This window comes from Notolepis coatsorum (genome assembly GCF_963971535.1).
Source record: "Notolepis coatsorum genome assembly, chromosome: 7".
Classification (NCBI taxonomy): Eukaryota; Metazoa; Chordata; class Actinopteri; order Aulopiformes; family Paralepididae; genus Notolepis; species Notolepis coatsorum.
The window spans coordinates 87,388,772-87,404,858 of NC_140171.1; the positions used below are offsets into that span (position 1 = coordinate 87,388,772).

The 16,087-nt window shown below is 43.1% G+C and overlaps 1 protein-coding gene across 4 annotated transcripts in view; it reads right to left on the reverse strand.

Moving 5' to 3' along the window:
* Positions 1-16,087, reverse strand: part of map4k3a (mitogen-activated protein kinase kinase kinase kinase 3a) — a 459,102-nt gene that overhangs the window by 144,232 nt on the left and 298,783 nt on the right. For all 4 annotated transcript variants that reach the window (XM_084319042.1, XM_084319041.1, XM_084319040.1 and 1 more), the window contains exon 13: positions 5,966-6,038. In XM_084319042.1, coding sequence (XP_084175168.1) covers positions 5,966-6,038 — 73 coding nt within the window. The remainder of the gene's footprint in view (positions 1-5,965; positions 6,039-16,087) is intronic.

Here is a 16,087-nt window from a genome sequence, read left to right on the forward strand (position 1 = left end):
ATGCCCAGGAGGAAACAGACCTCCTACAGCCACATTGACAGGGCAAAGGTGTGTGCATCGTCTCAGCCAATCAGCACCAGGGTTGGAGCTCTAGCCAAAACCGTGTGTATCGTCTCAGCCAATCAGCACCAGGGTTGGAGCTCTAGCCAAAACCATAAGCAACAACTGGTCTGGAACCAGGCGGGTCACATAACTCCCCAGGTCTACAGACTTGTTCTCCACTACCATGCAGAAATCTGTGCTCCTGCTTTATTTACCTTTTTCCACATCCAATTGACCCGTGCCAAGCAGTGCTGATTTAGCAACTGTACGGCTCTGGGAAAGGTACAAACAGGGGTGTAAAAAGTACCCAGAAATTATACTTAAGTGAAAGTATGGGTACCGTCTCAAAATTGTACTCAAGTAAAGGTCAGAGTATCTGGCTAAAAACACACTTGAGTAAAAGTAAAAAAGTTTCTACTTTTAAATGTACTTAACACTTTGTGTGCCGGGAAACGCTTTACAGCGTCATTCCCGGCCATGCTCAAGTTGCCGAAGGACGCTTTACAGCGTCTTTAATATCAATATTTCAAAAATCTGTGATTGGATTCATATTTCCCCTCCGCTGGCCTGAGATCCACCAGGAGGACCCACTGAGCTCTCTGACGGTTCAGGAGCGCCATCTGGTGGTTGATCGGCGCAATCGTCAAACAGGAAGTGCTGTGGAGGTTGTGCTGGTCGGCCATATTACTTCCGGGCACACGGTTTGGCTCGCGGCACTCTGGCTCGTCACAATATATAGCGATCCATTGCCAATAACTCGATAAACAACATGATTTGGACGTATATACCGGTAGTATTATACAAGCTGGAAATGGTTCATCAGGATAAACATCCCATAATCGAAAACGGTCTACACCACGCTGATCGTCCAACGGCGCGAGGAAGATCCGGTAAGATTCAGCGTTATTTTTGAACGTGTTCCATATAAACTGAACATATGACCCACACTAGATGAATGATATAACGCTGCCCACGGAATTATAAACGATCCCCCGCCCATCCGGTCATCATCAGATCATACGTAGATCATTCTAGAAGTACGTCCAATTGAAATTTTTTATATCGCCCCGATTGCCATCAAACTGTATTTCATCATCAATATAATGCATTTGGGGCTATAGATCACGTTCTGGAGAAAGCTGCAGAAAGAGATGAAAACACTTATACATTAGACCATACTTTACTATGAATATGTGAATGAAAAAGTTTAACGTTGCTACACAATGAACAATACATATAGGACTTTGAATGGGCCCTAATAATGGCAATGTAGCAATAGAATTTAAAAAGTTATAGCCATGCAAAGAAGGGGTACTTCTCCATAGACAAATAGAGCTGGCAATCTATGGTATATCATGAATTTAACCCATGGCACCCAAAGTGTTAAGTACTGAAAAGTAAAAGTAAAAACTTTTTTTCTGACCGTCTATTCTTCTGATAGCAGGTGTTTAATCAAAAATCCCCGCTTTCTAGTCTTGCACAAGAACCGATCAGCATGGGTATGGGCGGGTTAATTTTCCATTGATGGGGATTTGATTGGCTGTTTTTAAATAAAGTGCGGCCGCAGGATTAATAACGTTAACGTTAGTTCGGCCAGAGAAACAAATACACAAATTAAAATGGTTGGACCTGCAAGATTTGTACTTTGTAGGTCTGCATTTTAAATGTAAGAAGTAAAAAGTATGTTTTTTTTCTCTGAAATGTAATTGAGTAAAAGTACAAGTATACAAACCTAATAATACTCGAGTAAAGTACAAATCCCCAAAAACAGTACTTAAGTATTGTAACGAAGTACAATTACTCAAGTACTTTACACCCCTGGGTACAAAACACCCACATCCTGCAGACCATTGATTGGTTAACGGAAATCATCACAGTATTTCACCCCACTACAAGCCGTGCAACGTGAAATGTGTATTATAAGATGATAAATCTGGTGATCTATGCACAAAAGCAATTTTATTTCCTGGCAAATATCTTTTACTATATTTGACAAAATTACTATATTTGACAAAATTATGCTCAATATCTGTAGAGCGCTTACTTTTATCTTTAACGTTATACAGCTACAGTTATCCGCTGTGTCCGTCCGTCTACGTCTGTTTTATTGGACAGACCGAGTTAGGTTCTAATTAACCTCCTAAGCCATAGCCATATTTTCAGAAATGTTGCCTAAAAGTACATACCCCAAGTAAATTGAAGATTGCTCCACTTCTACAAGGCCCATTTGCATGTTCTTGGTATCTAGGGACATCTATGGACCTCAGGGAATGTATTCCCAGTGTCAGAAATATAGTGTCTGTTACTATGCTTGAGTAAATTGTAATAAACCAAAGGAGAATATAAATTATTATTATTTGTAAATGTTTTCCATCGTTGACGGTGAATAACACCATGCTAACATTGACCAGACGTGAAACATTCTGCTCATTCAGCAACTTCTTGAGATAAAGTGTACAAATAATCTAAGCAAATGAATAAAGGGCAGATGATTTACAGGGTTTTTTGTAGATACAGTACTGAATTTCCTCACGTCTAAATCATCCGGTTTCCGATGCAATGCGCCGAGATTTTTATAAACTCATATTTCGCTAATAACACTTAAAATCATTGGTAAACAAAAATATACACTTTGACTGCTGTTTTGATAGGGTTAGGGTGTTTACTATTGGCTACATTTGAAAAAGAAACGCAACATTAATTAATACGGACTGTATTGATCTATTCATGATGTGAAATTAATCTCGGCTGATCGGGTTTAAACAATAAACCAACGGACAGTAATACCTTCCGTCACTTTTCTATCTGTTCATTGACGGACTCAGTGTCAGAGCCACTCAGAAGAATATGTGTGGCGTGTGTGTGTGTCTGCACTGCCCGCAGTCAATGACGGAGCCGCTCCATCACAATATTCCACAAATTACCGTTTCTTATTTAAATGTGGGCACCGATACATTTTAAAAAGGATATGGCATGTATGGCATCGTGATCTTCCACAATTTTAGATTTCCGAATGCAACAGACGTCCTGGGGCGGAAGGCTGATTTGAGTGACATCCTCAAGGTCCTGTGTGATGGAGAGTGTGGTTCAAAATCTAAATTCTTTATTAATTAATTAATTATTATTATTATAATAATAATTTTTTTTTGTTATGTGTCCGCTCTCAAGTGCAGATAATATGTCACTCATGGAGTAGGTATGTTTTCAAGGAAGAGAAAACAGTGGATTTCTTTAGATGAAAATAATTTCACAAATAGCTGGTTACTCCGATTAACTCTAGGACTAGCCTGCAGAGCACATGTGGGCAAACAACACTTCCAGTTGTTGGGCTGGCTCCCTCTGGAAGCCAGATCCATTCAACTTCAGCTAAAATATAGTTCACAACATTTATAATAATAGGGCCCCCACTTATCTTACAAATTATTTTCAGTGTAATAGGGACATGCATACCCATAACACCAGAGCCAGCATTGCCGACCTGTGTATTCCAAGGTTCAAAACAAATATGGGCAAATGTTCTTTTAAATTCTGGGGAGCCACAAATTGGAGTTTGCTACCTTCACAGGTAAATGCATTAGTAGCCGACACAATTTTAAGAAAAAAGTCAAATCATGGCTCCTTGACAATGTTAAAAACTAGATTTTAAAATGCATGCAAGGCGGTCGGGTGGCGTAGATTGCGCTCGTCACCAATGCAAGGCTGCGGTCTCGACTCCCGGAGTCAGCATTGCCTGCGGCTTGGGCCGATCGTCATACTAACTCGTTTGGCTGAGCTAGAGGGAGGGAAGTCGTGGGTGGTAATCTGGCGTTGTGGACAGCGACGCCTACAGGTCAGGTCTGGGCGCCTGCTCAGCGAAAGGCAGGAAATGGTGAAGGCAGCGTGACCTCCCACGCGTTACACTTCACCAATGAGAGTCCTCGCTGCCAGGTGAAAAGAGAGCCGCTGGCTGTCTCCGCATGTGTCGGAGGAAGCATGTGGTAGACTTCAGGGTTCCCTTGTACCGACCAGTAGGGGGAACATGCGCACAACGACCAGGTACGGGAGGGGGGGAATTGGCATAATGACTAAATTGGGGGCACCCCAGTGGCGAACCACATAGCGCGCTCAGCCGCGACACGGCCGACCCGGGTTCGATTCCCGAACCAGTCGTTATTTGCCGAATGTCTTCCCCCCACTCTGTCTCCCATTCCTCCTCTGTCTCTATCTACTGGACTGCCCAGTAGCAATAAAGCGATAAAACGCCAAAAAATTAATCTTTAAAAAAAATTATGACTAAATTGGGATGGGGAGAAAAAGCATAGAAAATCAGGCGGAGAAAAAGAGGATTAAATATATATATATATTTTTTTTTAAATGCATGCAAATGTTGTCTGATACATTGTTGTCTGTGGCTACGTTTGTACTGCATTTAAAATGTACATGTCTATGTAGTTTGTCAAATTGTTATTTGTGGTCATGTTTTGTATTGCTTGTCTGTCTGAGACCAAGGACCACAATGGAAATAAGTCTTGACTTTTTTGTGTAGCATCCTTGATGTTTTCTGGAATCTTGTATTTTTTTAAATGTCAAATCAAATCAAATCAAATGTACCTTTCATCTTCGGTTACATCTAAACTGTCTGCTGTAATGATCGCAAGCACCACTGTCACTGTCATACTGTCACTGTCAATGTCACAGTGTCATACTAGCACTGTCACTGTTCAAGTTCAAGTTGTCATAGTAAAATACAGAATACTTTTCCATGAAATGCTTTTTTCTGTATGAGCTCCTGAGAGTGTGATAGATAAAATAGATAAAAAGTATAAAATAGAAAAAGTCAAGAGTACGTAAACAAAGTGTTCAGTCAATCAATATACATATACAATACAGAGTAAAAAAAGAGTAACAGTGAGGTACAATGCAGCAATGGGATCAGGTACAACTTAGGGTAAGGTGCAATGAGGTATGAATTGTAGTGCAAATCTATTTGTTAATAAATATAAAGTGTGTTAAAGTGTTTAAAGTGAGTAGAGTGGGTGTTACGGTGAGTGTTTATTTAAAGTGAGTGAGTGTGTGCGTGTGGATGTGTGTGCTGTGAGTGTAGATGATGGGTTGTCAAATAGTGTCTCTCTGTACTGGCCATGAGACTCCGGTATCGCTTGCCTGACCGCAGCAGTTCAGAGAGGCAGTTGTTTGGGTGACTAGAGTCTATGATTATTCTCTTAGCCTTGCTCCTGCAACGCTTGTTGTAAATGTCCTGGAGAGTGTGAAGTCCACCTCCAATTGTGCGTTCGGCTGAACGCTTTGTCACTGTCCTACTGCCCTACTGTCATACTAGCACTTGCATACTGTCATACTATCACACTGTCATACTATCACTGTCACTCTGTCCTACTGTCATACTATCACTGGCATACTGTCACACTGTCATACTACCACTATCACTGTCACACTATCACTGTCACTCTGTCCTACTGTCACACTGTCATACTATCAGTCATACTATCACTGTCACACCATCACATCCATACTTCAAGTTTTTGTACCTCATTGCCTGCATTTTAGTTCATTGCACCGGTACTTAGGTTGTACTTTAGTTTGTATAGTGTATAGTGTAGGGACTTATTATTCCTTTTACTTACTTTTTTTTTTTACTGTATGAAGCACATTCTCAGGGGCTCATACAGAACCAAGCCTTTCACTGTAATGTACATGTACTTTATACGTGACGAATAAAAGCAAACTTGAAACGTGAGTGCACATTGCAGCCACAGTGCCCTCTCTCAACACCTGTTTGTCCCAAGCTGCTCCCAGATCAGGCCACCAGTGTCCTCATTTCACTTGTTTTAAAAAGACAACTTGTGTCTCTTCAAGACTCCACACAGCATTAAAAGGCGTGTTAAAGTGTGTTTTCTGCAGTTAGTGGAAGAGAAGTCCAACTCACAATTGATCTCGGAGAGCGTCTTTCCCTCCCTGCTGTTTCCAGATGGGATGCGGTGCGGCACGGACACAGGAGTCTACACACGCACACACGCACACACACACAGGCACACACACACACACACACACAAAGCAGAAAAAGCACAAGTGAAAAAAACAGCTCAATGTTCAAATGCTGCCAAGAAAACGAATCTCTGGAGTCTCTGTCCATCTGTCCTTAGATTTTCTCTAGAAGCGCTACAGTAGCTAGCTAACATTAGCCTACTGGACGTAAATTGTCTACTGGATTCATGCACAGCACCACACACAAAAGTACTTTATGTCCAAAATGTACAATAATTGTTTAATAACTTGTAACAAGGTGTTTGCATGCAAGCTATTCCATTTACCATAACCTCTCGTATGCTGCTCTGCTATGGAACAGTAATATAATTTCTTTTTATTAAAAAAGAGAAATACTTGAAAAATCTTTATCAGACACGACTATATTTTCAAATAGACAGATAACACTTCTGATTTGTGTTGCGCATTCGGTTATAAACACTCTAATACGCTCTCAGTTTGCCCTCAAATCACACAGGTCATATATTGGATTCTAAACTCCCATTGACTTTGCATTGTGAGAGGGGAGGCGGAGCCAAAGTAGCAGGTCATGTCACCCAGCGGGCCAATGGTGTGAGGTTTTGCCCGCTGCTCACCTACTCTTTTCTTCCTTTTAGCCTACGTTTTAGGAATTCCCTTCTCACTCACTCTCACTAGCCCCCACCCTCTCGTTCTTTACTCTCGTTTTCTCTTCAAGCAGCCACACCTGGACTACCTGTCATTTATGTGTTTGATTGGTCTGGTGCCGAACTCACACTTTTAGTTCGATTGTCAATTACCTCTCGCACCTGTGGTGCAGTTTAATTAGTTCCCCTGTGGCCTTTAAATACCTGGCTCTTCCACTCTGTTCCTCGTGGGGTCGTGTTGTAATATGCCGTAACATTCGGTATCAGATATGCTCTTTCATCAAGACTCCCTCGGGAGGTCCTCTGTTCGGTCTATGCTGTTTTTATCTCCGGCGTAAGGATGTTGCTCCAGCCCTCGCCTGCTGTCGCCGTTGCCTGAGGGGGAGACTGGTCTGCGCTCCCTAGACTTCCACGGGAGGCATCCCAGTGATCCACTTCAGACCCCCGCGCAGCTGTCGTCCTGACGCACATCCAGACCTCCGCGCTGCAGACGCCCAGACATCTTCCAGACCTCCGAGCTTGGCACGCTCCTCCGTACCAGCGCGCACTCCCAGCCTGACGCGCATCTTCCAGACCTCCGAGCTTGGCACGCTCCTCCGTACCAGCGCGCACTCCCAGCCTGACGCGCATCTTCCAGACCTCCGAGCTTGGCACGCTCCTCCGTACCAGCGCGCACTCCCAGCCTGACGCGCATCTTCCAGACCTCCGAGCTTGGCACGCTCCTCCGTACCAGCGCGCACTCCCAGCCTGACGCGCATCTTCCAGACCTCCGAGCTTGGCACGCTCCTCCGTACCAGCGCGCACTCCCAGCCTGACGCGCATCTTCCAGACCTCCGAGCTTGGCACGCTCCTCCGTACCAGCGCGCACTCCCAGCCTGACGCGCATCATCCAGACCTCCAAGCTTGGCACGCTCCTCTGTACCAGCGCGCACTCCCAGCTAGGGATGGGTATCGTTAGGATTTTATCGATACTACTACTCTTATCGATACTGCTTAACGGTTCGGTACTTTATCGATACTCTTATCGGTTCTTTTTGATTTAGCAAAAAAATTATTAAGAACAGAATCGACATTGCTTTATTATTCTTTTATATAACTATATTACTGCACATGGCTACTTTTTTTTATCAATTAATACAAGCAGTCAGATAAATTAACTATTTTGGGACTTTCTATTTTATTTAGTAGTAGTGGTCCTGAGTTAAGCTGGTCCACCCATCCGATGTAAAGGCTAACTTTGGCACATCTTTAAGCTCTGTGATAACATTGGCCTTTTCAACATTATACCAGGCAGGAATCAGTGTGTTACTGAGGACATTCCTGCAGGGAGGGGTATATTTGCAGTTGAGAGCATTGGTCATCTCCCTACAGTAAAGATTAGAAATGATTGAATTATTGTAAATTTGTGTGGAGTGGTGGGAATAGCTGCTTCAATAATAACTTATAACAACAACAACAACAACAACAACAGACAAGTTAGACAACTATGTATACAAAAAAAACGATATACACTGAATGATTAGTTGTTACCTAAAGCCCTTGGACTCCACTGTAGAGAAGGGGTGCAGGCCTTTGACAACAAACTGGGTCACAGCCCTGTGACACTCCTTCACCCTATCCTCTGTCATCCTTCCTAGCTGCTAGGGAGAAGGGACTTTGGGTGGTGGAGGTAGAGGGAGGATGTTTAGTGGCCCTGGGCTCACTGGCCTGGGACACATTGGTGGCTGACGCCTCAGCTTGACGATCTATAAAAAGTTTTTAGATTGTAGTATTTGTAGCTAAACAATTATTTTGTTTATTAGCCTATTTGTAATAATTCGTTATTAGCCTAGGAAACTCCGTATATTGGCTTATCGGCTGCAGTGGACGTGGATGCAGATGGAACAGTGCGCGCAGTCAAATACGGCGCATTTCTGCACACTAATATCTTGTTTTGCCAACATGTTTTGATAGATTGCTCGTATTGCCACCCTTACTGGCAAATGTTTTGTTGCACTTGTGGCAACGTGCGTTGTATTATATATCCATACTTTAGAACGCTTCGCAGTTCGCTCTATCCGCCATCACGACTGAGTGCATGCAGAGGCAAAGCTGTCTGTGTGCAGCGCGCTTCAGCACGGGCGTCGGGGACAGCCAATACTATCCACCTGCAGAACCCCAGATCCCCGCAGGCTGAGGATCCTCAGCCTGCGGATCCTCAGCCTGCGGGGATCTGGGGTTCTGCAGGTGGAAGCATCTCGGGACAGCACTAAGGAGGAACACTAAGGAGTACCCGTATGTGTAGCGACTCGCGAGGAGTGTGTGTAATAATGATGACTCGCTGCGGCTCGCTTCTCGTGCAGAGACAGAGAAAGGAGAGATCGTTGGCAACTTTTAAATAATAATAATAATTTCTCTAGAGTATCGATAGCAGTACCGATGACGTCGGAGCTTATAAATACTCCGGTATTTTCTAATATAGTACCGGTTCCCGTTTAAAACCGGGGTCCGGGGGTCATCCCTACTCCCAGCCTGACGCGCATCTTCCAGACCTCCGAGCTTGGCACGCTCCTCCGCGCAGACGCACTCCAGATGCGTTCTCTCGGTTCCGGCGCGCACTCCAAGCAGTGGCGCACCACTCTGACCTCGGCTCGGACAGCCGGCTCCCCGGTGGCGACGCTCTCGCCCCGCTGCTGTTCCAGCACCTTTACGCATTACGTCTGGGTGAGTTTTTATTGACTGTCTTGATCATTTCCGTTTTCGTGTGTTTCTTAACACTGAAGATTACCACCTTTTAATCAGACAGTCACTCACCCAGCGTGTGCCTCTGTTTGTTTTCACTGGGATTTTATTTTTGGACGTTACATCTCCCACTGTGTGTTTGTTCACACCGAAGATAGTATTCACTTTTGGATTGTTTTTGGAACTTTGCTCTTTGTGTATTTTACACGAAGATAGTTTTTCCTTGGATAACTTTTGTATTTGGACTAGTCACCTCTCCTGCACCTGCTCTGTTTTCCCCTTTGTACTTTAACCCTCTCCTCTCTCCCTCTCGGCCGCCGTTTACCCACCTCGGAGATCTGCCGAGAGAGTTCTGCAGAGCGGCCCTGATGTTCCCACCAGTCCTCCCAGTCCTCCCTGTTCCCCAGCCCGCCTCCGCGGGCCTCTGTCCCTGTTCTCCCCTTTCTAGTCCTCCTCGTCCCCAGCCCGCCTCCGCGGGCCTCTGTCCCTAGTTCTCCCCTCTCTAGTTCCTCCTAGTCCTCCCGTCCGGTCCTCCTAGTTCCTCCCTGTTTTTCCAGCCTTCCCTTGCTCCGGCCCTGTTCCCTTAGCCTTCCCTTAGCCTTCCCTTAGCCTTCCCTTGCCTTCCCCTTAAAGGCACTGTACCTTCCCCTCTTGTTATTTCCAGTATTTTTGTGTTTCTCCCTTAAAAGGGACAGTGCCGGTTTTCCTTTTGTTCAATAAATGCCCGTTTCTTGGCTTACCCTCATACCTGTCTTGTGTTGTGCGATTGGGGTCGGTTACAAACCATAACAAATGGGATCTCACTCCTGGAGCAGAGTCAAACTTTCTGCTCATCACCATCATCATAGTGCTTCCACAAGGAAAATAAAATACATATTTCAATGTTGAACATGTGCGGCATTCCCCTTTAAGCGACAAGGCCACCGCTAAGGACGACACCGCTACGGAACTGAACCGGCGGGGCGATCCACAGAACAGAGAGATGTCTGATGGGTAAAAACAGCAGGTGAAGACAGGAGGAGGGGAAACAGTCCAGCCGTCAGGAAGAAGTGGACCTGAGAAGTCTCTCTGCTTTGGCTCTCCTCCAACCTCATCCAACCCCCCCTGATTAAATGGAAGCCAATGGATTTTCTCTGGTGTAAAGAGGGTGGGGGTGGGGGGGCTACAGCAGACTGATACTCTTTGATGACACAGAGCGTAATTAGAATGAGCCAGACGTGTGTTTGTGACCATAGGGGTGTGCACCGTCAGATGAGCCCCCCGCCCACCGCCACCCTCACACCCATCGCGGACTGTCCCTCTTGGCTGGTGTCACTTATTCAGCAGGAGTGTCCTCCCCAGCCCCTCTCCGTGCATCAGAGGAACTGGAGGCACTGTATGCATGAAACTGACAGCTCCGGGACACAAAATGGCAGCTGAAGGACATCTCCCACTAAGGAGCTGTCATCTGCCGAGCTGGAAGGACAAGGACATGTGACTAAAAGCATCAGGAACAAAAAATGTTTTTGTTTTTGTTTCGATTGGAGGCCAAGGTTAGTTTAAGGTGAGGCCCAGATAGAGAGTATATAGTTATTTTTGTCTAAATGATGAAACTGTCTAGTGTCGGCTTTGGGTTCTTATACGCCACAGATATTATCAACGCATGTAGATAATTATAAATCTGTGAAGAAAACCATCAATTTGCGAAAGATGTCAGAGTTCAGATTTTAAGTAGATTTTCCTGAGGCAAGGAAGGACATGAAATAAAATCACAAAAACAATTTCAGCAGATATACCAGAAATATTACACAAATAAAATATCATCAAAAGAAATTCTCAGGATATTTGCCGCCTTTATTTCTCACTTTTAATATACTTCCTAATATACTACATTTTGTACCGGCAGGGCGCTGGGGAGCGTTGTGATTCGCCTCTTTGCCTTTTATTGTATATTTGTTATCTTTATTGCCTGGTATCGCAATTTTCCCCTTTGCTTTTTATTAGCTACGTGCCATTTTACTGTATTGGTGGAGGACAGCTCAGAGCGTCTGCAGAAAAAAGGCGGAAAAAAAAGCCTGGTGCAACGCTGTTGCTCCAGGCGACCACAAGCTGCTGCATGAGGTAAGATAAGATATTCCTTTATTGATCCCCTTGGGGAAATTCAAGCATCATAGCAGCATGGGGGAGGGGGGAGGGGAGGTACAGGTACATGGTAATAGTAGAAGACATAATACAGGTCATAAAATGATAGAACAATAGAAAAATAGGCAGTTTAAACAATATAACAATATAATTAACTGAGTATGCGCATATGAGCAAGTAGGCAGTGTGAATCAAGGTGCAGATGAGGGTCTGTATGCCAGTTTTATATGCATTACAATAAATATAGTTTTATTGTACTCAGTGTACTCTAAGGCTGTCCCCGAAGCCTGTTTTTGGGATTCGAACTTCGTCAGGGTTTTTCGAACGGACGTTCGAAATTTCATTTTTAATTAAAAGAAATATATAAAAAAAAAAAAAATTATACATTTTATTATTATTTTCTTTATTAGCGATCTGAATTCATATTTCATCAACCGAGTCTACCGTTGGTAAATCAGCCACTCCAGGCGCTCAGATGTGAAAAAAGCGCCCCCTATCGTCTCCCAGGTGGTAATTCACCCTTTTGGATTGGACTCAATGAAAAGACATGAGAAAAAAAAAACCGGACTCCACATTTTACTTCTCACGCGGAGTCGATCAGCTTCATTCTGGACCCTCAGAGCAGCGGGGATTATGTGTTGTACAGTATACGCGGTGGATCAATAAAAGGATCGCTTTTTGGAATGGCGATCAGGAATTGGAATAATCCATTTGGATACCATCTGATCTCAGGTAAGGAATCTATTTGACCAGTATTAGGATAATCAGACCCGTTTTCACGGAGATATAAGCTTTCCCCCTATATGTGATATGGCTGTTTTGACTGTAAAAGCGATCAGGAACTGAGAGAATCGATTTTCAGCGCGCGGCACCAGCGTGCACACGTACACATAATCTAGCGTTTATTTGAAAACGATTCATAAATAGGCAGAAAAAAGACAACGTTCTAGAATATTCCAGTACAGGGCGATTATCATGGAATCTCTTCTTTTTTCCGTGAAAACGAGGGCTTTTCAAAATGATATAAAACGTAAATGAACCGATAAAAAAACAATCCGCTTCGACAATGTTGACTGGAAATGGGTCATTGATAATGCGACGGGCAGATTAGACACATAGCCATAATTTAAAACATAGATTAGGCGATATTAACGTTAACATTGAAGTGGTGCTGGGCATTCAAGCACTAAATGTGCGCCCCCTGCTGGGCATTCAAAGTGTTAAACTAAATCCTCAATTTGAATAAAGTGATTAATCTCATTAAATTAGTCTCTTTTTTTATTAAATCAACTTTCCAGACCCAGACCCAGCCCAGGGAGAAGCCCCAGCCCAACTAAATCAACTTTCTTTAATGAATATAACTCAGTTTCTTTTAATACTATAATATTAGTGTAGCCTAATCTTTATCTGAAGAAAAACCAGAATGGATTATAAAAAAAAATATATATAAAAAAAATATTTATTAAAAATAAAAAATTCTAATGTTGATTTAGAATTTGAATGCCAACGTAACGAACGAAGGTTCGAACGTTTGGGCTCAGCCCTAGTGTACTCACACACTCACTCCTCATTGGGAACAATAGAAAAACGATTCTAGTGCCCAGAAGAAAAGGTCTGGAGCTGCTCCGTAGACTTTTACTCCGTAAAAGTATGTTTGAGGTTTGAGTTTTTATAAGCAAATGAGCTTTATGCTATGATAGTGTAGGTCTGAATGAGCCCTGTCTGCTCTCATAGTCAACGTTACCATATGTCCCCCAATAAATCTTCTACGCAGCCATTTATATGGAGAATTGACATCTCAATGACATCACATGTTTTATACACTTAGTGCTGAGCTCTCTGGTTTGGAAGAGAGTTGTTCATGACCAGAAATATTTTATTTTATACCACTTTGTTGTTTATTATAATGCAGAATACCCCTTTAAAGGGATAGTTTGGATGTTGTCTTACATTAAGTGGTATGAAATACCTGCAAGTAGTGTAATCGATGCACAGCCATTAGCTGACCTACAGTCTTGTGGTCAGAGTAGTGGGTTCAACCGGGAAGCTTCAGACGGGCAGCAAACAGGATCTCAAAAGGAAAACGTTTCAATCCACAACACGCAGACAAAAGCAACACTTGATTCCTCTATACAAGCCCAAGTGTGACACGGTTACTACACACTGGGGCTTGTTCCAACATCATGTCTGTTGAAAAAGGACAGCGGTTTTCTGTTGTGGATGGTTAAAACTTTTTAAACGTTAGAACACAGCGTGCCGTGTTTCAACATGAGTAGAGTATGAAAATGCTGGAGGATGTTTGTTGTTGATGCTGAAGCTTTTGAACGCATGTCATGGTTTGGATTAACACTTGTACGCCTCGATGGTGCTGAGGCACAACTAGGGGGTGGTCCGGAGGGGGTCTGTGCCCCCCGTGCAGGAGGCAAAATAAATAGCAAAAAAGAAAGCCATTTCCTGTAACTTAAAAACATAATTTAAATAGAAAAGCAAACACTAAGTTAAGTACAGTGTATAAGGTTGCACAATAGTTGAACACGAAAACACATGCACAGTGGAACAGAGGACCAAGCAATCATGTATTTTAGACAATGATGAGTCTGTTTCTAAGCTGCCCCTAAGCGTTCGCTGCAGAAAACAGACGGTGGCGCTGGCACGGTGTCATAGTGGTGTTGTGCCCCTATACCGTTGTTTATGGTAAACTCTGTGTCAGTATTCCCTGAAGTGTGTTCATTTGGTAGAGACATTCTCTTCCTCAAAGGTCATTCAATGTAGATATGTTGGGTTTTAGTGGCGTCTCTCATAGGCTTCAATATAATTGGCACCAAAGCCTGGCGTCAAGCATTAGAACACTAGTATTATGACATAATGACCCTTCATTTATAGTTCCCTTGGCTCACTGTGGGCTAGAACTCTGACCACGGGACTCGTGAGTAAGCTAGTGGCACTGCATCAACTACAATACTAGTTAAGTTCCATACAACTTAATGTCCAAACATCTGAACTATCCCTTTAAAGTGAAACATCACTCCACTTCAACACATGCTATCCCACCATAACACACACACACACGGGGGTCTCCTCATGCAGAAAGGTTACATGCCACACCAATCCTCCTATGGGTCATATATTGATGACACTGCAACAAGCAAGACAACACGTCAACGGCAAAACCCAAGTCCAGGCGCTCTCTTCTCTCACACAGGAGAGCAGGTATACCTCGCTCTGCATCCACTTGCTAGGAGAGCGGTGAAAATGGACTGACCTCTGTCTGTCCTCATAACTGGGAGGGACGGAGAGACACCGGAAACCACAATATGTTTATTGTAAATATGTATATTAATGTTATTTTTATTTTCATTTTGAAAATCAAATCTTGTTTTTATAAAGAAAATATGTATAGCCTGTCTGGCCAAAATGTAGGCTACCAGTAATACTATCACATTGAATACAAACAAGGTAGGTATATACATCTTTTAAAGCTGCAATAACAATTTTCTGACCACTAGAGGGCAGTATGTCACCACTATAAATATACACCATTTTCCCTAAAATGAAAACACAAATGCCTTACTGGCACAATCTTGTTGTAATTTAAAGGTGCTATAGATAACGTTCAGCCACTAGAGCACCATGTATCTAATCAGGTGCATTACATGTGGGGAAATGGGAAGTAGGGAGGGAATACATGCACAAAATGTAAATAACAACATTAATTTTGGACCAGCCAATTTTTTTTTCAATCGATCACATTTTTGGGGGGGAGAAACCAATTTTATTACACACCTTTCTAAAATCTCTGTGGATGTATAAAAAAAATAGATTATTCTAGATAAAATATTATCTATAACACCTATAAAGTTTGAGACCTTCTGATGGCAGGATTGTTTGAGTACGAAACCATGACTCAATAGTCGTGTTTAGATTGGCGAGGCAGGCGCAGATCTGCGCAGTTTTTACTACCGCCTTGACAATCGCGTTGCATGACGGTTAAAATGTTGTCCGACTTGCTCTGGAAATCTGACTAGGTGAGCTGCGGAAATCTCACGGGAGCGAGCCACGGGCAGTCTTTAGAGCTAGGCGCCACAGTACCTCACCAGTGACTGATCGACGCAAATGCATGATGGGAAACGACTTGCTATCGTCTGCGCAAAGCGACCATTGGCTCAGAAAAGTTGTCACCACCCACAACAAGGAAGTTATGAGACATATATCTTATCCATCATTATTCCAAGATAAACTTCATGAACTGTCCGACAGACACCAAATAATTTTTATCGGAGTACTGACATTCACAATTGAACGCTTTACACATTCCTCATAAATGCTGTCTTAATAACCATCTCTGCAATGGAGTTTATATCAAAATAACAATATATCGACCCCCCTGAACAAATAGTTGGCGATTGCTTCTTCAAGTCGATTCTACAGACGGACTGTTTCTAACATCGGAATTAAATAATTATAATGATAATAAATACGACAATTACGTTTTGCATTTATAGTCATGACTCAATGAGCAATCTGAGCATTACCGCTCTATGTACAGTATTTCACTA